The 26,703-nt window shown below is 42.9% G+C and overlaps 1 protein-coding gene across 1 annotated transcript in view; it reads left to right on the top strand.

Annotated features, from left to right (window-relative positions):
* ZNF407 (zinc finger protein 407) overlaps positions 1-26,703 on the top strand; it is a gene marked incomplete at both ends in the record, with an annotated part of 378,073 nt that overhangs the window by 238,529 nt on the left and 112,841 nt on the right. Inside the window, one exon of the mRNA XM_080714660.1 lies at positions 12,454-12,632. Within this exon, the coding sequence (XP_080570786.1) occupies positions 12,454-12,632 (179 nt within the window). The remainder of the gene's footprint in view (positions 1-12,453; positions 12,633-26,703) is intronic.

The raw sequence follows: 26,703 nt of genomic DNA, 5'->3' as shown, positions 1-26,703 counted from the left end.
CTAACCAATGAGTGCACTGCCAGGAGGGCTACTGGAATATCCCGCTGCTGAGTGATGGCGCCTTGCAGTGAGGCCCTCACTCCTGGAGGGGCGCCTGTAGGAAAGAGCAAGGAGCAGGGCCGGGGGTTTGTTTCCTCGGCAACACCTGCAGGGTATCCACATGGCGGACAGGTCAGTACTAATGTGGGAGAGGCTTGAAGGTGCCAGTGTGATTGATAGTTCCCCTTGAAAAGTGTGGGAAATGAAAACAGCGTGAGGCTGATAGCAGAACCCGAGGGGCGAAGCGCCAGGCCCAAGGACCTCCAGGAGAGAGGCCTCTGCCGCAAGCAGGGGCCTGTCCAGCTGCCGAGCCAAGTAGGAACCATGGCAGCAGGCACAGTCTAGGGCAAAGTGCTGAGACGGAAACCAGGTTAGCAGACAGCAGTTGGGTTAGCACGCTGCCTGGGTTTGCAGAAGACACTGCCACAGTCGGGGCGCGGGGCAGCCGGAAGGGCCGCACTTCTGTGCTTGCCTTCATCCGTTCACTTGACATTGCTGTCTCTGTGTGTACTATAACAGTGATTCAGCATTTGGGGGTACTGCGTAGCACCAAAGTTGATCTTTGTTTGTTCAAATTTATGATTCACGAAAATAGAGATGGTGTGATAGTATTATTCCACCCACACCACCCCAGAACACAGGTACCCAAGCATTGGGATACCATTTGCTCCATATGAAGGATTTCTACAAAAGAGTAGATTGCTTCAACTTCTTTTTCATTAACTTAAAATTTTCCTTCAGGCTAGCGGCAGTTTAGTGTGTTCATTTAATGCACACCGCTGTTGAGCAGTCCGAAACGTGGCATCATTGTGAGCCGTGTTCTAAACAGGCTTTGCTCATGCCTCTGGTTTTCCTGAGGTCAGTAAATCTCCCAGGACCCTGGTGACATCATGAGCCATTGAAGAGCGCCCAGCCGTTCACTGCGGGACACCTGCCTCCTGCCTCCGTTCGCAGTCTGCTCCCCGGGCCCTGCCCACCTCGGATTTGTTCGGCTTCTTCCAAGTGATTCGGAACATTGTGTAGCACTTTTATCAGTCATGAGCCTCGTTATCTTTCCTTTGTGTTTTTGTGCTGTAATTCCTATCGAGGACCCTTTGGGGTGATGCCTAGCCTCTTCAGATTGCCCTGTTTCTCTTAATACATAACCGGACTGCAGAGTGTCCTGCCTCAAGAACTATACTAATAAGGATCACGTGGTAATGGAGTGTGTGCGATATGGAAAGAGAAAGCCAATCTGTCCCTCCTCAGGGTGAGATGGCATGATTTGCTGTCATGACTCAGGGTGGATGAGAACGGCTGCATGTTGGTGGCAGCTGCATTCAGCCACTAAAACGTGGAAGTATGTCATATATATCGCCCCACACGCCAATGTCTGCTAGTTCTTGCATTCACTAACATTTATGTGGCTTTCCTTTGATTCTCTTAGAGTTTCTGCTGCTTTGCCTTTTTATAAATCAGTTATCATAAGACTGTTACAGCTGTGTCTCAAGTTTTGGTTTTAGCTTGATTTTGAGCTTTAAAAATAAAAAGCCTATTTCCCTTTGCAAATTGAGATAGTTCTGTTTTGTACATGGTCCTTCCAATTAATGATTTCCATTTGGCCTTTGAAAAATGGTGCTGTGAATGTAATGAGTATACAATCCAAATCTTACTTCTTGAGTCCTATCTCTGCTCCTTTTTAAGTATATGTGCACAAGCACACAGCTTTGCCACCTATTCTGAAAGAACAAATAAAACTGGTGGAAATCATCACTGCAGTGCTCCTGAAGTAGTTTGGCTGTAGCTTTGGCAACAGGGTTTTATTAAGAGGGTGAAGAAGGAAGTTCCTCTTAAGAGGTGAGCACAGTTGTCCTGAGGCCTCAGGAGTCAGGGAGAAGCAGCCGTAATGAGTAAGTGTGTCGTTGGACTCTACCCTCTCAGCCTGACAAATATATGGACAATATCAGCACATATATATATTTTTTAATTACATGTTCCTTCCAATTAATGATTTCCATTTGGCCTTTGAAAAATGGTGTTATGAATGCAATGAGTATACAATCCAAATCTTACTTCTTGAGTTATATGTCCGTACTTGTTTTTAAGCGTATGTGCACAAGCATATTTTGTGACTTTCTTAGAATCTCTTTTAAAAAAAAAATCTTGAAACACTGTAGCTCTGATGTGGAAGAGACTCCAAACAAGGTTTCAGTTTTATTTTTAAGGGTGTTTTTTTTTTTTTCAGTTTAAAAGTGGAATATATGTTTTCTTTAGCTGTAAAAGCACAATCAAGCCTACATGATAAGTGAGTCAGTGTTGTAAAAGTAAAACTAATTTTGCCTTCACTCACATGAGCTATAGAAGGAGGAAGCTTTATTGTCCCTGGGAAGGTGATAAGGCAGAGTAATTGTATATTATACTGTCCTGGAACATCTGCCTGAAGACTGCCGGAGCAATTCATCTATCACGGACGCCGCAGCCTGTTTTGTCTTTCTGCTTTAACCCGTCCCCACTGCTGGCCTGCACAGAGGCTTTGATAGGGCCTGCGCCTGGGCCGGGGCTCACATTAATCAGGCCCCTTGTTCAACACTCCAGCTGACATAATTACAACCTGCGCACAGCAGTTATTCAAGCCGAGTCCTTGTCACTCGTGGTGTGAAACTACACAGCTCAGATCCCGGAGGAGATTGCCTTATCACACAGAACAAGGGCTCGCAGGAGTCGAAGAGAATAGAAATGGGAAAATGTCTTCCGGGAGTACTATATATTCCTTTAAAATAAGACATTTGAGAGACTTACAAGGGACAAAGGGAAGCATTGTGTGTTGGGGCCGAAATGAACCGGTTATTATTTTTAAATGGATTACAGAGTGCTTTCGTAAGAGCAGACTCGGATTGTTAGGTAAACTCCGTGGCGCTCCCCACTGGTCACTCTTTCACTTTTCTCCTTCAAAGGTGACCACGTAACTTTAGAGGTATGTGAGGTTTACACATTCCCTGGTTGAACTCGTAACATTAACAAAACATGCATTTGAAGGGTAATATTGTCAAGTATGACTTGGGAGCTTTGCAGTCACCGAGGGAAAGCTGGGGGAAGATTCTTTCAAAAGCCTTTCAAAGATAAGTAAGCTCGCTGATTCCTGTGGCTTTGTAGTAACACTATTTGAGAGAGGAGCCAGCGAAGAAACTTTTGTCTTCTTTGTGGCGTCTCCTTGCTCTGTTCGGCCTTTGGGTGCCTCCTCTGCCAGTTCCTCCAGTATCCCAGGGGTGAAGGATGGGATCTCCTCTCAGCCACTTAAGTGGTATTTAAATTTTTATGCAGCCCCGCCCCACCTCTAATAGCCTATGCTCGTCTTTGGGCCTTTGATGATTTATATGTCAGGGCTGTTAGACTCTCCACTAAGCCATGCTCTTGTGCATGAATACCCAAAGTTGTTCTGCATCCAGACTCTTTCTTTCAGACTTCTTTGGATTGACCCAAGAGAAACCTAGTCCTGGTCTAGACTATCAAAAATACTGTGAGACAGCATGCTGTGGATCCGTAAAAGTTCTATCACCTAATATTTGAAAAATTTGCAACTTGAAAAGCTACAGTAAATTATCATTCACATATATGTATATATTAAATTACTTAAATTGGGGCATATTGTTTTTCTTCAAATCAATACGGCTATTGATTTTAAGCCAAAGCAACAAATGTATTATTTTATAGACTTCATGTCTTTTTGTGACGATGCTTCTGCATTCCATTTTTGCCTTGCCTACCCCTCTTAAAAATATTTCAGCGATGGCTTGCATATAGGATGATGGTCAGGCTACATTTTCTTAGGTTATTCTTGTTCAGTTTTTTCTACAAGGTTTCTCATTCACCTGCCCTTCTCGGCTTTATAGTATCTCACTCTGCTGAGCATAGCTGATTAACAAAAATAGAATGAATAAAACCTATACAGAAATAAGTATGTAGGCATCAAGAATCAGAGGTCTATACATATTCCAAAGACTGGCATAATAACAATCAAAAGAGTTCCTACTGGCATTTACTGCCTTCTGGGCAAAAGATTAGTGGGCGGAAGAGAGAACTTTGGCATTTTGATCTTCATAGATCCCAGGCTTCCAGCTAGAGTTTTAGCTCAGGAGTAGGAAAACGCGTGTGTAGTTGAGTCAGTTTGGGAAACAGAATCTTGGTGATCAATAAATACATGTAATTACGTTTCATTGAAATATGGCACATGTCTTTGCTGTGGAGGCCCTTTAGCCAGAACCCTAGAAGCTGGACCCTCCTTCGCCAAAGGCTGGGCAGCCGCCACTATCCGCTGTGTTTTTACGCAGGCGACGTTGGGATAGTGGTCCCTCCTCGGTACATTGGGATGTGTGGTGATTGTTTACACTTGTTGACATGAAGTCAGATGAGTCTAGGTTGCTCTTCTCTGCGGGGTTGCTTTGTGTTCTCCTTTATGCTGACAATATAGTAGGAAGTGAAACTGTTCACAGCACCTGTTTTTTTCTCTTTTATGCTAACAAGAAAAAACCTGCAGAATTCTCCCCTGCATAGAGCCCGTTTTACCCTTCAGGTGAGGCGGGGACAGTTGGGTTGCGCGCTCCTCTTTAAGTCACCTGCCACCTGAGAGGGACGGAGGTGCGTCTAAAGGGCTCTTTGGGCTCCTAAGAGAGACAGTTCTGTGCCGCATCCTTCTTTGTCTCCCGAGGGCAGCAGCGGAGGGTGGGAAGGAGGCTATCACATGGGGGCAGAGTTCCCCTCCTATTGGCCCTAGATGCCAGGAGCAGAGATTGGCGTAGTCATTTCAGCGAAAGTGAACTTGGGAAAGATAGACGGTAACAAGAGATGGGAATAAGCAGAGCAAGAGTAACGATTTGCAAAAACCTCAAACAGCCGAAATATCAGACGGATATGTTGATAGGAAATGCTCCCACACAGTGTGGAAAGCAAGGTGCTTGCAGGTCCTCAACACCAAAGGTTTCCTCAGATTTGGAAACCCTTCCATAAGAACAATTGCCATTAACACTACCGAGGCTTCCCTTGAATACACACTTACTGCCCTTATATTTCTCAATGTTTATATGTGTGTAGTTTTGAAAAGCTGAAAGTATTTATCTCGGACCTGAATTTTTTAATTTTTAATATTTAATAACACAGCTTAGAAGTCTTCCTGTGTCAGTACCTCAGCCTACCTTACTCTGTTGAATGGTTTGGGATGAGTAACAGTAGGCGGTCACCTTGGGACCTTCCACACCTTGTACTTGGAGGACCGCAGAGAGAGCAGAGTGGGGCCAGGGTTCCTCCCTCCCACACCACACAGCCTGCGATGCTCAGGCTGTGCCATGAGCAGGCCTACAGGACTGCCTGTTGTGTTCCGATGCCAGTAAACCTCCAGGATTGCCGGGATAGCTTTTCCCCTCCTTAGATTGTCATCAGTGACATTTAACACGGTTAGGTTTTGGTTTTTTTTTTGTTTGTTTTTTGTTTTTTTTTGCAGGTTTGGAAATGGAACCCAGGGGCATTCGACCTCCGAGCTACACCCCCTGCCCAATTTTTTATTCTTTATTTTGAATCTGGGTCTCACTGAGTTGCAGAGGGCCTCACTAAGTAGATGAGGCTGACCGCGAACGGCGATCCTCCGGTCTCAGCCTCCCGAATGCTGGGATGACAAGCGTGCGCCACCACGCCCGGCTTGACATGATTAGTTTTCAATGTTTCCCATTTGCAGCTTAATTTTCGTCTTGCATCCCCTTGGTTTCTAGAGTACTGACCACGCCGTATTGCTTAGTGAACAGTTGTGTATCTCTGTTCATGAATTGCGTATTTATATATTTGATCCAGTTTCTGAGGTCTTTAAACTTTTATAAAGTTACTCATCAGAACCCATTTTCAGTCTTTACTGTAATCATCGGCTTTTATTTATATTACATACTTTTCTCCCTTTATTTACCCTTTTAACTTTATTATTAACTTTAACTTTTATGATACATTATGCTCTACAGCTAGTCCCAACTATTATGAAGCATATATTTCTACATATGTTGGTACCATTTGGGTTTTGAATTTTTCTTGTGAAAGTTCTAACCAAATTATAAAATTATTTTAGCTTTCATTTTTATAATTTAGTTTTCCTGTGTTAAAATTTAAATCCCTTATTAATATGTTTGATTACAATGCATCAATGGAAACTTTAAAAAAGAAATTAATTTCAAATTTTAAAAACTTTAAATCCAAATGTCACTCACTTTGTCTGGCATATGACAACAAAAATCTATAACTTTTTTGCCTTACGGTGTAGATCAGCACTGACTCAGCAGCGTGAGATCACAGTGAGGATCACTTTCTTCCACCTGCACTGAGGGGGCCGCGTAGTCCTCTCTACCACGGAAACGCTCAGGCTGGCCTAGACGGGTTTTGTGCCCGGGAATTTTATAACTAAATAAGACTGGTTTAACACACACACACACACACACACACACACACACACACACACACACACTGAACTCTTTGTTTTATGTAAAAATTTTCTTTGGATTCTTTCTTATTCATTTTACGTTTACTCATTTAGCATTATTATTACAAAGATATAGCAGAAACCGTGTTAAAATGTTTTGCTCAAGCCGGGCGTGGTGGCACACACTTGTAATCCCAGCATTCAGGAGGCTGAGACCTGGAGGATTGCAGTTCGCGGACAGCCTCAGGTACTTAGTGAGGCCCTCTGCAACTCAGTGAGACTGGTTTCAAAATAAAGAATAAAGAATTGGGCAGGGGGTGTAACTTGGAGGTCAAATGCCCCTGGGTTCCATCCCCAGACCTGCAAAAAAAAAAAAAAAAAAAAAAAAGTTTTGCTCAGTAAAATGTGGTGTTTGCTATATGTAAATATGTACTTATATAATTTGATGTATTTGCTTCAGTACCTCAGTTTAAGTACAGAGTAATTATTTTCATGGATATAAGTTCAAAAGTTCTGCACAGGCAGAAAAAGAAGACACATATCTGCTTGATTAATTTGGCAGATATATCACTTGTACTTATATGTGCATTATAACTATTAGGGCTGTGTATTTTTAATCAACTGAGTTAAACTTGTTTTCATGTATAGAAAAAACTATCTGATAATGATCTAGATGTTTGAACTGTTTTGCATTTAATAGAAAAATGAGCAGTGGCCATAATAAACAAGAGTACCTACAACAGAGCTGTGTTTTCATCCTCCTGAAGGCCTTATGAGCCACACATAATGTTCCCATGAAGCAACCACAGAAAAAGTATCATCTTGTGTCAGAAAGTTTGGAAACAGCATGGTAAATGAAAGTATTCTTTTGTAGAATCCTCAGAATTATTATTTTAACTTATATTTTGGGTTTCTGGAAGGAAAGTATAATATGCACTGTGCCCTAACTCTCCTGAATATGGATTTCCCCGCTTTATAGTTCTTTTTTTAGCATCTGATGACAACTTAATAAGTAAAATTCGTTGGAAAAGGGTTTTGCAAATCTGTGTACAGATCTATCTTTTCAGTACATTTGCTACAGTTATGAATTTGTTTACTTTTTATTAGTCATTATAGTCATACATCTTAATGGGGTACAAGATGGTGGAGGCATACATGCACACATCACCCAATTAGCCCTTCCCCAATTCCTGCCCAGTTATGAATTTTTACTTATAGAATATTATAGTATTTGACCAAACATATATTTGACTCTATGAGTTTAGCCTTTATTTCTAGAATAAAAATATATATCTGAATAAAAGATAGAGCATTTTTCTAAAATTATGTATACTGAGGTAGGAGTTTGCTGTAGATAAGCATTAGCAAAGGTGGAGTAATTGGTTCTTATAAGGAGTTCAGAATCTGCTCTTGAAAGCCAAGTGGAAAGACCACCACCCTCATGCAGAGTGCCCGGGCAGGCGGGCTGCAGGTGGAGTTTCCAACGTCAGCATCGTAGTCAGAGTCCGTTTTGCTGAGTCTTAATCTGAGTGATGGTAACCTGCTCGGGAAAACTGTCCAAAGACCCCAGTTGTGACTCTGATGACAGACCTTCATGCTCATGAGGGGTCTGAATAGTTATTTTATGGCTACAGTTTGAAAAACCAGTAACTCCAGCATAATGTATTATATTAAAGTAGTAGTTGATTTTAAGTGTATATGTTTAAATTAAAATATATATATACTATATATGTTATATATAGGGAAGCATATATGTGATATGCTGTATTTCATAGATCTAAGCTGACTTTTCCTCCACTCCACCCCCATGTTTTGAATACTTTTATATAATCTAATTTATATTCATAATGATACTACATTTAGGTTCATAATCAATTTTAAAGTATATATAACATTTTTAAATTTCTTACTTTTATAAAATTTGAATAATTATATCATATCTGTCTGGAAATGACTATGAAGCCTCTTCAGTCTACCAAGGAAGAATTCAACCCAGCACTGTGGTGCTGTGTATCGACTAAGTCATTTTACCTTCCCAAACCGATTGCATCTTGTCTTTCTAAATCCCACCTCCCAATTTAATAACCAGAGTTTTATAAGGATAATAATTTTCAAAAGTGCAGTGCTTGACTTAAACTGTTTTTGGCCTTTGCCTATATGCTTAGTCACCCCTGCCTCTCAAACTATGTGTGAGTTAAGTGACTGTGTGTGTGTGTGTGTGTGTGTGTGTGTGTGTGTGTACTGCGGTGCTGGTGGGGCCCATGCAGAGTTGGTCTACAGAAAGAGGGGAGTGCTCTTCTGAGAGTTGGCACTTCCTGCACATGGAGGTTGACGGGCTTAGCAGACTCCTCTGCACACGGGACCCTTCGCCTTCTGCACAGAGGTCCCGTTGCAGGAGTGCTGCAACAAAACGCGTGAGTTTTCTGTTCTGGGTTGAGATGACGCACATACCTTTCCGCTCAATCTGATGAAATTTGCAGCATTTTGAGTTTTGATATAGTAAGCTGTGCAGCCATCACGACAAGCAATTTTAGATTTTTATTATCCTAAAAAGCAGTCAGTGTCCATTTTCCCAAGTGCATATTTTTGTCTTCTCTCCATCTCTGTACATTGTTTTTATATGTGCCCGATTGAAAATGCAGTGGTGAATATACATGTACACTGCTTATACAGCAAGACTTACACGGCATGCATGTGTGTATGTGGCTGATATTTATATGTATGTATGTATATATATATATATAGGATGGTCCTAAATCACCTTAGAATCTCAAGTTCCAAACCATTTCTGTTTTATTTTATAATTTTAATTAAAAAGATTTATAACTTTTTTCTCTTTCTCCTCTACCCTTCTTACGTACTATGTATTTTGGCAATACTTTCGTGTATTTCTTATATGTAAGAGACACAGACTTATTTTCCAAGATATATCCTTTTTTTTTTTTTTTTTTTTTTTTTTTTTTTTTTTTTTGGTGGTACTGGGGTTCCTGGAAACCCTTTTTACCTCCAGGTTACACTCAAAGACACCTATATTTTATATTTTTATTTGGAAACAGGGTCTCTTAAGTCAGCGCGGCTGGCTTCGAACCTGCGCGATCTTCCTGTCTCTGCTTCCCAAGCGTGGAGATTACAAGCGTGCGCCACCACACCCGGTTCCAAATATATGTTTTTAACACAGAATATTCTGTTGTTGTTGTTGTTGTTGTTGTTGTTTGGTGGTACTGGGGTTCCTGGAAGCCCTTCTACCTCCGGGCTACACTCCCAGACCTATTTTATATATTTTTTTATTTGGAAACAGGGTCTCTGAAGCCAGTGTGGCTGGCCTCGAACCTGCTCGATCCTCCTGTCTCCGCCTCCCAAGCGCGGGGATTATAAGTGTGTGCCACCACGCCTGGCTCAGAATATTCTGTTTTCAAATTAATTTCTTGGCTTCTTTTACTGAATGTTGACTTATTGCTTGTGTTGTTCCCTACTTAAGAACACATCATATATTGAAATGTGTTTATTTCAGCAATTTAATTTCTTCATCTGGGGTGATTGTTCTTGGTGATTCTTAATGCCTCTCATTTACACAGGACTGTTGCAGGTACCAGAGGTCTGCAGTCCTGGTTGGGAGTATTACTTAAGTACAGTAGTAACTGCGTTTTCCCTCCCCGGTGTCAGTAGACAGTGGTGTATTTAGAGGGAGTCTGCAGTGCTGTTGGAAACAAATCAGAGAGCTGCGGAATTAAAGATAGAGTTTGGAACAGCTCACCCAGCTAGTTGCAGAATTCAACTCTTCCATTTTACTGCCACAAAAGCGACATTTGTGTTGTACACCCTAGGACAGTGTCCTTATTACTTCTATTGGCATGACGGAGAGCAGTCCTCCTAGGATGCGTGTACACTGGCGGAGTTCTGCAAGCCTGTGCTCTTGGTAGAGCATGTGCAGATACCTGCCGCCTAAGCACTCCAGGGAAGGCGGTGTGGGGTACGGAGAACACGCTGGCCCTGCTTCAGACTGCGTCAGCTGCTTGGGAGCTGTATGGTCTGTGCAAAGCAGATTCAGTCATCAGTAGTGATTTGGAAGAAAGAAGCTATATATGCAAACATTAATTGTCTAACACATATTTATCTAAGTTCTAAGAAAAATTTAACACTCAGCTTGACAGCCCTTTCCCAGAGCAAGCTGGTAAGCTGGTAAGGTCTGGGGAAATCTGGTATTCCGGTTCTTCTCCTCCTCCTCCTCCTCCTCCTCCTCCTCCTCCTCCTCCTACTACTACTACTACTACTACTACTACTACTGCTATATATATATATATATATATATATATATATATATATATATATATATTTGAAAATAAAGATAAGCAAGCAGTGCAGTATTTAACATTCTGATGTGTTTCATAGTAGGTTTTTTTCTAGGCAAACAGGGCTTTAATTTACTGCATCCATCACTGAACCGTACTTAGCGGGCATGTGTGTGTGATGCCAGATCCTGTCTGGACATGGGAGGGTCGTAGCGGAAACATTCCCAAAGGCGTCTCTTGGGTGCGGTTCAGGACCGTCCTCACCATGCCTGGTACCCATGCAGGAGGAAAGTATTGACTGTTCGCTTCATCCAGATGTCTGAGGAAGGGCTGTCCCTGTCTCTCTGTCTTCATCCTTCCGCCTTCATCCGCTCCACCTGCTCAGCTGCCGCCGTGCTCCCTTCTTGCTCTCAGTGGATGGATGTGTAGTTACCAAGTCTCTGTTTCTATGGTGTGCCGCCTTTTCCTGCGAGTGCTAACACAGCAGAAAACTGTTGTTTGTAACCATTTTTTCCTTCTTGACCAATATTTCCCAGGGTGTATTTCTTGAAAAACAAACATTTAGATGCAACTGAATATTATACACAAAGATGAGTCCAATTAGGATGAGGACATCAAACTTCCTCCCAGAGCCTGTGTGCTGAGGCCCAGTTCACTCACTACCATTTGCAGCCTGACATGGTCATGGCAACCTTCCTTCAGCCTTCCTCCACTGAATGCCTTGTAGGACACTGCCCTGAGCAGGACCTTTGGGAAACATTGATAAACATGTTGCTCTTTTCTTCTGGCATTGTATTGTGGTCTCTGGAGAACCTGAGGCTAGCTTGGCTTTTCTCTTCTAGATCACCTCTCACTACCTGCTTAAATTTGTGTAGGATTTTCTTTATAATAGCAGAGACAGAAGAAAAAAGGTTTTGGTGGTTTTGTTTTGTTTTTTTCCGAGTGTGTATACCCCAAAAGTATGTAGCTGTGCAGGCTCGGTGCAGAGCTGCCAACGGGATGCAACACACGCAAAGCAGCTTGGCTGAGTGCGGATCCCAGGCCCAGCTTCCGACCATCGCAGGCCTTGGGTCCTCACCCCACGGGGAGACAGTGGGAAAGGAGCCCCTCCCGTTCTTAGTGGCCAGGTGGCCTCGGGCGCCCCATGGGTCTGCCCCTAGGAGCCTGTATGTTGTGGGAAGCACATGGCATTGACACGTGGCCATGTTGGGGGCTGGGGCTGCCTCTGCTGCTTTTCCGCCTTCAGACTGAGACTTGCATAGCAGCTCACTCAGGAGCACTTCAGCCCAAAGGTCTGTCTCCGCAGTGTTCTTGGTTCATGGTGACGACGGCACTTTGCTTTGCACCCTTCCTCAGGGGTGCTAGATATATTCCTGGGGATCAGCAGGCATCTTCACTGCCCTCAACTATGCCAGAATAATTTGATATTAAATTAATAGAGCCTGGGATTTGTGTTTCCAGATCTCCATAGAAATGAACTGCTAAGGTAAAGGCCAACTTAGGTGTCAGCACCAGGATTCTAACAACCTCAGCCTCCCAGGGTTGATGCGTCACACGAGTTGATTCTCGTCTAAGTGCAGCGCTTACATTTCTGTCCGACACATACAAAGGCCCGTGTCTTTGTTAGCTAGTATCAGTACTGGGGCATAATGGTATCCATCTGACCTTAACTCAGTTTACTTTTTTATTTGGTAGATCGAACTGTGCTGAAAATATCCGCAAACACATTTTGCATACCGGCAAACACGAAGGAGTCAAGATGTACAACTGCCCCAAGTGTGACTATGGAACGAACGTGCCCGTGGAGTTCCGGAACCACCTGAAGGAGCAGCACCCTGACATAGAAAACCCCGACCTGGCGTACCTGCATGCTGGTAAGGGATGCGAACTTCACTGTGCGTTGTTTTGAATGCATTTCACTCTATTGATCGTAGTGGTTGTGCTGCTTCTGTTACACATCAGTGGTCCGTTTTAATGGCATGCAGAGTTTGAGGATGTCTGTTTCAAGTCTGCCTCGGTGTACTTGTACAATAGTACACGTGGGTCTCACCCCACTCACACTGTGGAAACATTCAACTGTATATTAACACAAAAGCAAATCTGATAAAAATAATCATTCACGGACAACAGAGTTGATGATAGCGAATATTTTTAAAATAGTGGAACCAAAATGAGAGTTGTTTGAGCTTCATAGTTTTAACTAACGGGTAAAGGATGATTTTTTTTCAAAACGTGTTTGTGATTTAGAATGTCATGCCCGATCCCTTTGCACCACTGTGCTGCAGTGAATATCTGGAATGGAGAAAAGGTGGCTGAGCGCCGTGAGTCAGGTGTTGTGGGGTGACCAAGCTCTGCTAAAAGGTTCCTGTCACCAGGTTTGGGGGCCGTGCTGGTGATGGCAGTGGCTGCCAGGTTTATCTAGCTCTGGGATCGCAGGAAAGATGCTCTGGCAAGTGTCAGGCCCACGGCGAGGCAGATCTGCCCGTCACTCACGATTCCTCGTACACTGACTTCTGTGTAGAACAATGTGATGGTGCATTATTGGAGTGGAATCCTATTTGAGGAAATTCTTCATCCTAAAATAAACTCAGAGAACAGTTCCAGGGTACAGCTCAAAGTACTGGGTAAGTGCTGCCCGAGGACCTTGCATCCGTGTGAAGCTCAGCAGCTGAGCCTGGGCGCCCGAGGCGGCCTTTAACCTCCCCGTGGGCCACGTGGCCTCCGGCAGCTGACCTCACTGAGCCCGGGTTCTCAGGTGGGCGTCAGCGGGAGGACTCCGCTTGACAGGGCCACCATGAGAATCCAAGAAGGTGATGCTCTGCCGCTGTTAGCTCACCGTGCAGTGCCAAGAGGCTCCTTGGTGGGGGTGCTGAGCATGGGGCGGCGCTAACACTGTGTGAAAGTCAGGGGAGTCCCGTGGAAAACACAAGTTCTCAAAACAGTGCCAAGTATTTGGTGAGCAATTACGTTTGAGTAATACTCTTAATATGTCTGATGTGTGGATTACAAGGGCATTCCTTGCTGCTGGTGTATTCTTTCAAGAGTTCATATATATATATATATATATATATATATATATATATATATATATATATGTTGGAATGATCCACTTATTTAAATAATTGTAGGATGTCTAGCTTAGCAATCTATTGTACGCAGGGTTGCTTTGGGAAAGGAAAAGCCGGTGTTTATCACTGCTGGTTTTGAATCGTATGTTTATCAGCTTTACTTTCCACAGACAGATACAGTCAAGTTGGAGTATCAGTTACCTGTGCAGCCTTCCCAAGTATGAAAGTAACAGTATAGAAGCTGGTGCTGCCTCTAAGGGGGCACTCCTACACAGCCGCGGAGGCCGTTGTGCTGCCGACTGTCAGCCGAGGCCCCTTCCTGGTGATGTTGCTGCATCTGCTTCCTCAGTGCAGGCTGACATCTCCTTCTCCCTTCCATTGTCCCAGTGAGACACCAAGTATGGGTTATTTGCCTTATATAAAGCTTCTCTGGCTTTCAAAACAACCAAATGTTAAAGAATGTGGGGTGGGGGCAGCTCGTGGCGTACGGTAGCCCTGTGACCAGTTTGTGTTCTGCACAGTCGGGGCAGACAGCTCTATGCTCTGATCCCTGCACATGGGTGTCTCTTGGTGAGATGCTTTGCGGAGCCCTTAGCTGTGAAATTTCCATTCAGTAGGTTGCACCTCCTGTCGTGTCCACTTGTAAGGCTGGTGTCTCTGGATGTCTCTGAGCTCCTGATTCCACTCCTTCTTAAGGAGTCTGCAGGAATGACTCCTCCTCCTCCTGGCTCTTAGGAAGGCAAGGCTGTACATTGCATCATTCTCAGTATAAGGCCTTGCCAGCCTCAGTTTCCCCTCTGAGGTGGGGTAGTGACAGCCACTGTGCAGTGCCCCTGTGATATAAGTGAGATAGCGCTGTCTGGAAGCTGACATGATAATAACATCAGTGGCTGCTTAATTGTCTTTTTCTTCTCTATTTTGCAGAAATTGGGGACTCGTGGTTTTCCTCAGTACTTTTCAGACACTACTAGATGATTTCAATATTATTTCCCATTTCATATTCCATGGAATGAAAGTCTGTATATGAGTTTTAACTTTAGATGTAGCCCTATTTGAAGTAAAATAGTGGTTTTTTAAACTGTGAATTATTTTTAAATGTAATATTCAATTAATATTAAAAATGTAATATTCGTTTTCCAGGAAATTGGTTTTTTTTCTAGTTTCTTGCCAACAGGTAAAATAGAAATAGAAATCAGTTTCTACCTTAAATTTACCATGTTTACAGAAAATAAACTGAATTATTTCCATCCTTTGACATCAGTGTAGGCTTCCTTTGTGCCACCACGTGGCGAGTGGCCAGACACTGCGGGGACAGTGAGCCTGCAGAGGCCGCAGCTGTGCCCGTGCAGGTCGCCTGGCAGCTCCTGGCGTAGCTCTCGTTGCCTCCATTTTTGCCCCAGGCTGGATGCTGGTTCTGTCAGTTAAAGTTTTCGACCATTGACAGTAGATTCATCTGTTTCTTTTCAGTTCTATTAAATTTGACTTATGTGGTTTGAAGACATGCCACTAGATGTTCAGAACGAGGGTGTTTTGCACACATGTGCACACTCACCTTTGAAAGGGGTATGTATGTACCCATATAATTGTGACGTGTCCTTTTGTACCTCCTGCCTCTGCCCTCAAGGTCTTCTGGCCTTGATTCTCCTCTGTTCCGTATTGGTACATCCACGTCTGCTTCCTATAAGCAGCGCAGCGCAAGCAAACGTACATGCACTTTTATTGCTAGGGCAATATTAATCTTAACCTGAAACACTCTACTGTCTTTTACTTAGTATTTATACTTAATGTAATTATTGACCTATTCATCATAAGCCATCAAAAACCAAAGCTGCCCAAATGTACACCAAGTAGTATGTTAAACCCTGTTTACAGGATAGAATACCTGAGTGAGGATGGATGAGCCATAACTACACGCAACAAGATGGACTAGATCTCCAGTTAACCACTGATAAACCAAGCCCAATGCAAAGGAGCTCATCCTGTATGACGCCATTTATATGAAATTCACACACAGGCAAAATCAGTGTTTAGAAATCAGCCTGCGGGAGACCAACTTTGTTGGTCACTGGAGTAAAGGCCGAGCGGTGCCAGTGGCATTCCAATTCCTAACCCACTGTCAGAACAACCGGCGTTCAGTCAGGCAGAACTCACCACTCTCCTACAAGTTGTGCACTTTTCTTTACAGTCGTGTGTGTGTGTGTGTGTGTGTGTGTGTGTGTGTGTGTGTAACTGGGGATGGAACCCAGGGGCCTTCTACCTCGGGGCTACACTCCCTGACCTATTTTCTATTTTACTTGGAGAAACAGGGTCTCACTAAGCTGCTGAGGCTGGCTTTGAACCTCCTGTCTGATCCTCCTGTCTCAGTCTCCCAAGCGCTGGGATTACAAGCATGTGCCACCATGCCCGGCAAGTCTTTATAATCTCTTTAAAACCATACCCTCCCCTGTTCTCCCCTCCCGATTTCCAAAGTGGTTCATTCAGGTCCACTCTACACCTAATATGATGAGACTTTACAGTCACATTAATGCACACAAAACTGACATCAAATTAAGGTATGCAGAATTCTTTCTGTTATTCTACACAATATCTCTCTATGTAGTGGAAGCCATTCCACCTCAGAAGTTATCTTTGTTTGAACCTACAGTTTAGCAGTTGTGTTCGTCATTTCTTTTCTCTGTGCGTCGGCCTGGTTTTCGTTCGGTGCCCGTGAGAAGGGATCGAGGGTCCACGCTTGCCGCGCCCCTCGCTCTGCTTCCACGTAGCTCTGGCCTGCAGGAGTGTGACTCAGAGTGCTCCACACAGAACCCCAAGCGTGGGGCAGAGAAGCCAGAAGCCAGAAGGGCTCCGAGGCCGGGGTGCTCGCCGAGTCTCTAAGGCCTATCTCTGAGGAGGAGGATGTTTCCCTCATTTCCAAGCGACAGACTTGCAGTTCCACCCTGTAGCTCTGGCTCCATCCGCCACTGAAGCTCTGCTTTTTGTTCCTGGGTGGTGGTAGTTTCCCACTGGCAGACCCAGGCACTGCCACCATCTTCCTAGCCTACGAGCACTGCGTCGCCTGCATTGATTTAGTTATTTTGTGTTTCTCTCAGAGAAGCTAAGACCTTATTTATTGGAGTCCTGGGGATTGAACCCATGGGCATTTTACCTCCATGCCGTCCTCCCAGACCCTAGTTTTTTCTTCCAGTTTTGAGACGTGGTCTTGCTAAGTTGCTGGGGATCTTGTCATGTTTGCAAGGCTGTCCTCAAACCTGCCGCATGTAATCTCAAACTCCTAAGCACCGGGATCACAGGTACGCTCCACAGTGCTGTAATCTCAAACTCCTAAGTACCGGGATCACAGGTACGCTCCACAGTGTTGTAATCTCAAACTCCTAAGTACTGGGATCACAGGTACGCTCCACAGTGTTGTAATCTCAAACTCCTAAGCACTGGGATCACAGGTACGCTCCACAGTGTTGTAATCTCAAACTCCTAAGTACCGGGATCACAGGTACGCTCCACAGTGCTGTAATCTCAAACTCCTAAGTACCGGGATCACAGGTACGCTCCACAGTGTTGTAATCTCAAACTCCTAAGTACCGGGATCACAGGTACGCTCCACAGTGTTGTAATCTCAAACTCCTAAGTACCGGGATCACAGGTACGCTCCACAGTGCTGTAATCTCAAACTCCTAAGTACCGGGATCACAGGTACGCTCCACAGTGTACACTCCACAGTGTTGTAATCTCAAACTCCTAAGTACCGGGATCACAGGTACGCTCCACAGTGTTGTAATCTCAAACTCCTAAGTACTGGGATCACAGGTACGCTCCACAGTGTTGTAATCTCAAACTCCTAAGTACCGGGATTACAGGTATGCTCCACAGTGTCAGGCCACAAGCTGGGACTTTAATGTAAATATTTATGTATCTTGTAATGGTAATGGCCAAAGCTAGTCTCTTGGCAGTGAAGTTAGGTGTTAGATAAGGATATGCTGTTTCCTTTATTTTTCTACCATCATACTTTTGTGCCTTTGAAATCAATTTCATTTTCGTTGGTCCTTACATATTGGCTAATCACTTAGGAATATCCATTAGGCTGTTTCCCGTGCAGAGTGACAGCACCCGATACTGTCCTCTGCTCACACATCGTCAGTGGCATATTCCACAGAGTCAGCAGAGTTTGGGTTCTATTTGCTTATGTTATTTACGTGTATCTCATAGCAGTTGAAGAAGAGGAATATGAAAGTCTGACTCCGCCACGCCCCTCGTCCCTGGATCCTCCTGATGGCGGCCAACTCAGAGCCACCCAGGCCACAGTTACTTGGTGCCTTAGTTTGACCCGAGTGTGTACTTGGGCAGAAAAACATTCCTATTCCAGCCCTGTGCCCTTTTGCCTAACCTGCCCTGGGTAGGTAAATAGCCAGAGCCTTTGCATAACCATTCCCTCTTACTTAGCTTTATAATCAGGCCCCACACTAGAAAGATTTTCTTCATCATTAATTAAAAGCATTGGCATCCTGCTGTGTGGAACCTTCTGGAATGCCGTCTTCTCCAGACTCTTCTTGGCCCTCTCTTCCCAGTCCCATTGCTTCCATCCCTTTTGTTAGTTGAATGCTCTGACGCATGTCATGACATCGTGTACAATAATTCATTTTTTGAAAAGGTCCAAAAATCTCTGAAAACCCTGACAGGGCCTCATTGGTTTGCCTTACATGAACCAATTATTACTTCAACCTAAAAAGGAACACAATTTTTTCTGACAAGATTGCCTTTGGTAAATCCGTGCTGACTCACCCCTATTAAATTGTACTTCTCCAGATGTATCATTAAGCTCATCCATAAGTATCATCTCACACTCATTTCCTAATATAGATGTTAGATGTACAGGTCTATAATTTTCAGCCTCTCCCTCTTTCTTTTTAACCTTCAGCCTGGATTCCGTGTTTTCTAGTCTCCTAGTTCTTCACCACTAACAAAGGACTTCCGAAAATAATTAACACTCCAACAATTGATCCTTTCATCCCAGACATCATCCATGGGTTAATTTACTATTTTTCTTAACTGCACTGAAAAGTCTTCGCTCCTCCCCAGCTCCTGGGAGATGTGCAGAGCCTCCTCCAGTGGTCACGGTCCTCCGTGCCTTCATGACCGGACACTGACATTCTGGTGGCCGCCCTTCCTCTGCACTCTGCTCACTCTCCTGCCTGCGGGATGCCCTAGCTCAGAGCAAGCGTCTTAGTGCTGTGCAGTCGGCGGGTGAGGAACGACAGAACAGCCTTTTTCATCAGCCTACCTTTTTCAGTGATATATTTGGGATCTAGGAAAACGTCTCATTCATGCGCGTGTCTCAGTAACTTATTTACTGATATGCTAAGCAGGTCTTTGAACTCATCACCATTTCTTTTTTATTAAACAAATACTGAAATAAGCTTTTTTCCACAATCTTCTAATAATATATCCTTGCGTATTCTCATGTGTAATCTGCTAAAAAAAAATAAATGTATTCTAACTTTCCCTCAATGAAAAGAACAAAGCCCCACATCTGTTCAGCCCGTGGAGCAGTGCTTGAGAAGGGCCTGCCGCGCCTGCCCCCGTGTGCCACAGTCCTGCAGGTTCCGCAGTTGAGGGGCCAGTGTTATGCTGAAAATCTCTGCTTTCACATTCTCACATTTGGCCTTTCCAGTAACAAAGCAAGAAAGAGGAAGAGCAGTGATACCGCCCGGGTTCTCACTAGGCCATTAAGTCTTCAAAACCAACTGCTTTGACAGGTGTCGTTCCCAATTTAATAGTTTAGAGTGGGTCCTTGGTAGGTTAAGTTGCCCACATCTACATCACTAGGGTGCGGCTGAATCGAACCCATGACTGGATCTCTATCATTTATTATGAAGTTCTAATGAACACCGTGGACAGCCTGGAGCTTCTAAAAATCACAGGCAATGATGGGTCATTGAAATTCTTAGGCAACCCTTAAAATTTCAGACTTTTAAGACTTCACATTAACTGATTACCTTTATAGGGCATCAAAATGAGGACACGGTCACTTTGAGAACACCGAGGCAAGTGTTTTCAGTTGTAGGTCCCCGCCCCAGTACAGCACATTTCCTAGGGGAGGAGAACGGGAGTCAAATGGGCGTGTGGCTGTAGACGGCGTCGCCATTGAGACTCGTGGGCCTGAGGAAGTCACTCCTCACTCTGTGTTCTTTTCTCAGCCACGAAGTGAGTAACAGGGTTTACTTTTATTTTGCATGTGCAGTTCACATAAGTCAGAGTACCCAAGTCAAGTACTGTCTTTGTGTAACCCCTACCTGGATTGGCTGAAGATACCTGTAGATAGACACTCCTCCAGTTAATCCGTGTTGATGGATCGCAGGCCCTTGGTTCATTCAGGCTCCTCCCGGAGCTACATCATTTTTTAAAAGTTTTAAAGTGTTGTTTAAATTTCTAGAAGAAAGCCAAGACCTCTTCTCTCCCGGGGACCTGTGTCGCTCAGAGCCACAGGGAACTTTCTCCACTGCCCTGGCCACCTGCCGTGAGCTGATGCAGGCTAAGGGCAGCCAGCGCCTCCTCGCAGGTGAAGCTGCGACCTTAGGCACTCACGTCACGGCCCTGGAGAACCGGGTCCTGCAAGTTAAAACAGCTTGGGTTTGAGGAAGAGGAAGCAAAAGTGTGATCTTATCCCCCTCACAACTTCATTTATCAAAATTTTAAGGGAAAAATTGATTGTGGAAAGTTATACTAGAGGTAGTATGATCTTATCAGGTAATTGATGTGACTTTTTGTGTTTTATAGAACTTTTATCAACTGTTTAATTCCATATAATTTACATATTTTTAAAATGTACATGTCCTTACACATATATTTTGAGCCCAGTTTGTTTTTTATGAGAGAAACGCAGTAAGTCTTATTATTCACCCCGCCTAGCAAGTTATTGAGGCCATTTAATGAAGATAGCATTTTAAGTTTTTCAAATCATGAGGGAAATTTGGATAGGTTACATAATTACCTTTAAGATTTAGTTCAGGATGTGAAATGTGATACACATTACTACTCTTTCACAATTCCACTTGTTTCTATTTGCATTAAGTAAAATTACCCTTATACAAGGTTTCTAGGTTGCTTTTGAAAGGTGTTTTTAAGTAATAGTAAACTTACAGAAAAGTTGCAGAAATAATAGTTATCCTACATAATCCACCCATTTCCCCAAATGTTAGTATTATGTAACCCTAAACACAGTCCTGAAAACCAAAGAAGTCAACGTGGGCACAGGACTACGCCGTGTGCTCCCGTGTGTGGGGCTCACCAGTTCTTCCACTCCTGTTCCTTTCCTTCTCCAGAGCTCAGCTGAGAGGCCAACACTGTCGGTCTCCTTAAACTTCCCCAGATTTTCAGTCTGCATGGCCTTAATACTTTTAAAGAACATGGACCGGTTATTTTTATTAAAAGTCTCTATATTTGGACTAAGCTACTATTTTTCTCATGGTTTGGTTGAGGATGTGCACGAATGCCCGAAGGGATATGCCTGATTCCTGGGGGTACGTCACGACTGCAGGTGAGACCTGCACCCGTGGAGCCAGGTGTGCGCCCGGGTCCTCCCTGTTAACTAAGCCTCCGCCTTTAGCCAGGGCATGTCTTGGGGTGAGCATTTGTCCACGATTTGACAGTCACTGGGGCACCGCCTGAACTAGATCTGTGTTCAAATGCTGATGCTGTCTTTTCTCCACTGCTTCTACTTTTCATAATTGAACTTCTGTACGAAATATCTGACCCTTCTCTCCTAGTACTTGGTTCTGCCTCTTTTTATCAGTGTGGATATACTTGGTTCTGTGACTTACAATTCAATAGTGTTGTGATTTATTTCTTGCACAGACCTAACTCCAGGTCTGGTTACTGGCCACTTTGGTGTGAGTTCCCAGGGCCCTGTCTGTGCCCTCTCTGAGCATCTGTGCACTTCTAGCACCACCTCTTGCTGCAGGCCCATCACGTGTTTCCCATCCTAATCCTAAAGCCAGCCACTTCTGTAACGAGCCCTAGTTCCTCCAATTTGAAAATGGTCTTTATGAACCAAAATGTATTTACTCAGTTTCCTCCTTGGTTCTGTGTACCACTGCTCCTAGGCCTTCTCCAGAGACAGATTAGGAAACCTGTGAATGAATAACCCCATTCAAAGTGGGCAAATGTTTCTAAGAGCTATTTCCCCAAAGAAGATGTACAAATTGCCAGGAAACACATAGAAATCAACATTATTACTTCTAAAGAAATGTAAATCAAAACCAAAGTGAGATGCCACATGAAGTTCATTTATTCTTTGGGGGGGGTGCTAGAGATTGAACCCAGGGGCATTCTACCTCAAACCTATACCTCCAGCCCTATTTTTTATTCTTTTTTTTTCCCCCCCCCGGTACTGGGGGTGGAACCCAGGGTCATTCTACCTCTGAGCTACACCTCCAGCCCTATTTTTATTCTTTATTTTGAAACAGGGTCTCACTGAGTTGCAGAGGGGCTCACTAAGTAGCTGAGGCTGGCTGTGAACCTGCGATCTTCCTATCTCAGCCTCCCGAATGCTGGGATTACAAGCATATGCCACCACACCCGGCTTTTATTCTTTATTTTGAAACAGGTCTCACTAAGTTGTAGAGACCCTCACTAAGTAGCTGAGGCTGGCTGGGAACCTGCAATCCTCTTCACTTAGCCTCCCAAGTACTGGGATTTTAAGCATGTGCCACCAAACCCAGCTGTTTATTTTTTTTTTCAGTTATGAATAAAGCTGCTATAAACATTCACATGTATGTTTCTGTGTAAATGTGAGTTATCTACAGATTAGATAACTCACTTATATGATATATGTACGTTTAACTTTTGAAGGAAACTATCAAACTATTTCCAGACTTTCTGTTCATTTTCTATTCCCATCAGCGATAGGACAGTCCCTCTGGCTCTGTGTCTTCACCAGTGCTTGGACTGTGTGTTGGCCTGTTCATTCCTTTAGGCTTTTAGTGGTCTTTTATGGTTTTAGTTTATTTTTGACTGGCCACTAAAGCTGTTGAGCACCAATTGTAAATATGTTATGTATAAGCCAGGTGTGGTGGCGCATGCTTGTCATCTTAGTACCTGGGAGGCTAAGGCAGGAAGATCGCAACTTAGTAAGACCCTGTTTAGTTTATTTTTGACTGATCACTAAAGTTGTTGCGCATGAATTCATATGCTTACTTGCAATCTGTATATTTCTATGATGAAGTATCTTTTGAGATATTTTGTTCCATTTTTCTTTGGATTGAGTTCAGAATATTTTTTGTACTTTTTTGACACAAGACCTTTGTCAGAAATATGATTAGCAAATATTTTATTGTCCTTTTGGTCCTTTATTTCTTCTTAATGTATTTCCAGGGAAAAGCTTATAATTATCTTGAAGTTCAGTCCATTTCTTTTTTCTTTGTGGCTTTGCTTTTGATACATTATTATTTGCTTAACTGAAGTCACAAAGAATAACACATGTATTTTACTCTAGAAGGCTTAGCCTTTTACAGTTATGTCTGTGGTTCTTCTTGAGCTGTATTTTGTGGAACATGAGGTTACACAAATGTCAACATTGTTTTTTCTATGGTTGGGGTCTTATTTGTTGAGCCACATTTGTTGAAAACACTCTTTTCCCCCATTGCCTTTTCATTTTTGTTGAAAATAAGTTAGCTGTGTTTCTTTGGGTCAGATTCTCTACTTTCTATTACCATAGCAATTTCTAAAATTAAGCAGAAATAGGTTTTCAACTTTCATCTTTAAAATGCCATAGTTGGATACATGCATTCCCATCAACTTCTGTACCCCACCTCTTCACCGTTCTGTGATCTAATTTAAACTCATCAAGGATGTGTCTGATTTGACACTGTCTCTCCTTCTCTTGAATGACTTTCTGACTGAGGGGAGCTTACTATATGCCATTCAAGAAAATAGTATGGACAAATAAAATAAGGTCTGTATATTTACATTCAGAAGAGAGTGTAGTAACATTACCGTTCCTTAATCCTTTATGTTATTGAGTAAAAATATTTTCATGTTTTGTTTTCGTTTGACTCTGCTTTGTGAGCTTTACCATCATTATAAACAATAATCACCTCTTTCGCATTTTATACTCAACCCGCAGCCATGTTTCACTCAACAGTGAGCATATACGCTGTGAAACGTGTCATTAGGTAGTACTGTCATCGTGTGAACATCATGGAACATGGTTAAACAAACCAGAGTCGCATCGCCTGCTACATACATGACCTATGTGTCCCTTTATTTATCTGTCTACATACATGAATGATACAACTTGCATCCATGCTGAAAATGTTGAACTAATATGAGAACAGATCAAGCACAAGAGAGAATGTTCTCACATACAAAGGGAATCACGCCGCAGTTGTTTCTGTAAATTTTTTATTGCTGCATTGTGGTCACACCATCTTAATGGGGTACCGAATGCCAGAGGCACACGCACACGCACTCTTAGCCCTTCCCTTGTCTGTTTTGACTGGCTTATTTCACTCAGCATAACGTCCTCGAGATTCATCCACATCACGGCACATGCAGGTTTCCTTTATCTTGCAATTGGCTGAGTAAGAAATATTTTACCACCATTTTTAAAACTGCAAATACTCAAGACAATTATTCTTGTCTTTTCTGTTTTCCAGAGATGTCTATCTAAGAGGATGTTTAGTAGACATCTTGGTTGGAAAGGGATCCTTTAAAGCGGGGGTTTGATTGGGATGAAGGATGCAAAGATGGAAAAGAATGAATACAAGAAGTACATATAATACAAGAAGTTAAATATAACATTTAAAGTATACTAAAGTATACCTAAGATTAAGCAGACCAAAACAGTGTTAACTGATATGTGCCAATCCCCATCTGAAATATATAAATTATTTGAATAAAGTTTCCAAATAAATTTATAGAGGAAAAGTAGACTACATGAACCTAATAGACAAACTTACTTTTGTATTGTTTCCCTTTTATCTTTTATCTAAGTAAGATTAACAACACTTAGGTGCATTCTTTTAATAGATGAAGATCCATCATTGTGAAGCAGCAACTTGAATCACCTAATAGCTTTTACTGCTGCAGAATGGAGCGTAGGCCCCAACTCGATAAAACAGTATTTTTGATGGCTGGTCTAGATCCTTCTTAAAAAGCTCTGCTCAGACATATTCACTCCTGTCACAGCTATTAGTGCCATTTGTTGAGTAGCATGTCAGTGTGATTGGCAGGGAGTCATTCTTTCCTCTTGCAAAAAAAATCATAATTTTAGTGCATGCTTAAAATAAAAACCTGGCATAAGTGATTTCCTGTTTGTAAAGGAAAAGGTAAGGTTCCTTCGCAAGTAGCATATATTAACTATATCACGTTGCATAGAATATAAAATATATATATCTTTTCTTTTGAAAAGAGTTTTTTTTTTTTTTTAGGTGGACCACCTTTCAGGATTGGATTACCTTTTAGGATTTCCCTCATACCCCTTGTTTAGGTTCCTTAAGTTAATATGAATTACAGTATGAGTTTTCTTCTAGAACTTGGCCAGGGTCAAACTTAGATTCTGTTTTCTTGAGAAGCTATACCTCAAACTAATAATATAGAGCCTTTTTGCATCTAGGATTAAAATCACTATCAGTTAATTTTTAGGACAGCTATATTGAGTGATTCTATAATATTTGTAAAGCACTTAAAATAATACCTTGCATATATTAAGTCCTCTTTACTGTGTCTGGTTAGTAAAATTCATAGCTGAAATCACTCTGTTGTCTCTGTGCTTCTTACTTAGGCCAGCATGTGTTCTTGGAGTAACAAGGGTCAGTATTCCCAGGTAGACCTTATGGTAACAGTCGAGACCCAGACTCTGGGCACATCTTGCTAACTAATGCTTGTGCACTTGGTTCTTCTGGTCAGTCCACACCTTGTCTTCTCTGGATCAGAAACAAGGCTATTTATACTAACATCGTCTTTAAAGCAAACAAAGAAGGGAGAATGCCCAGAGAGCACTCTTGATATTTTAGTGTGCTGTTAAACTGCACACGCGTTGGCTTCACCCGAGCTTTTATGGTTTAATAAAACACCAAACTCATAACTTTTCCCACTTCTCAGGTAGTTAAGAATCATACTCTAACATTCTTTATGTGAATAACTAAATATTTATTGAATATATTGATGTTGTTAGAGAGTTTTCAGTCAACACTGACCTGTGGTGGTTCTTGGTGTTTTACAGATGAACCATTGATAAAATTAGGCTTTGTGATATTAACCTCATTATTCAGACAGAGAAAACTTCATGCTTAAATCAAGGATGAGATGGAGTAGTAGGTACCAGATGAGCTGGAGTAGGTACCAGATGAGCTGGAGTAGGTACCAGATGGGATGGAGTAGGTACCAGATGGGATGGAGTAGGTACCAGATGGGATGGAGTAGGTACCCGATGAGCTGGAGTGGGTACCAGATGAAATGGAGTAGGTGCCAGATGAGATGGAGTGGGTACCAGAGGAGACGGAGTGAGTACCAGATGAGATGGAGTAGGTACCAGATGAGGTGAAGTGGTTATCAGATGAGATGGAGTGGGTACCAGAGGAGACGGAGTGGGTACCAGATGAGATGGAGTAGGTACCAGATGAGATGGAGTGGGTACCAGATGAGATGGAGTGAGTACCAGATGATATGGAGTAGGTACAAGATTAGATGGAGTGGGTACCAGATGAGATGGTGTAGGTACCAGATGAGATGGTGTAGGTACCAGATGAGATGGTGTAGGTACCAGATGAGATGGTGTAGGTACTAGATGAGATGGAGTGGGTACCAGATGAGATGGTGTAGGTACCAGATGAGATAGAGTGGGAACCAGATGAGATGGAGTGGGTACCAGATGAGATGGAGT

This window comes from Muscardinus avellanarius, assembly GCF_963383645.1.
Source record: "Muscardinus avellanarius genome assembly, chromosome: 17".
Taxonomy (NCBI): Eukaryota; Metazoa; Chordata; class Mammalia; order Rodentia; family Gliridae; genus Muscardinus; species Muscardinus avellanarius.
This window is presented reverse-complemented; position numbering and strand designations above follow the sequence as displayed.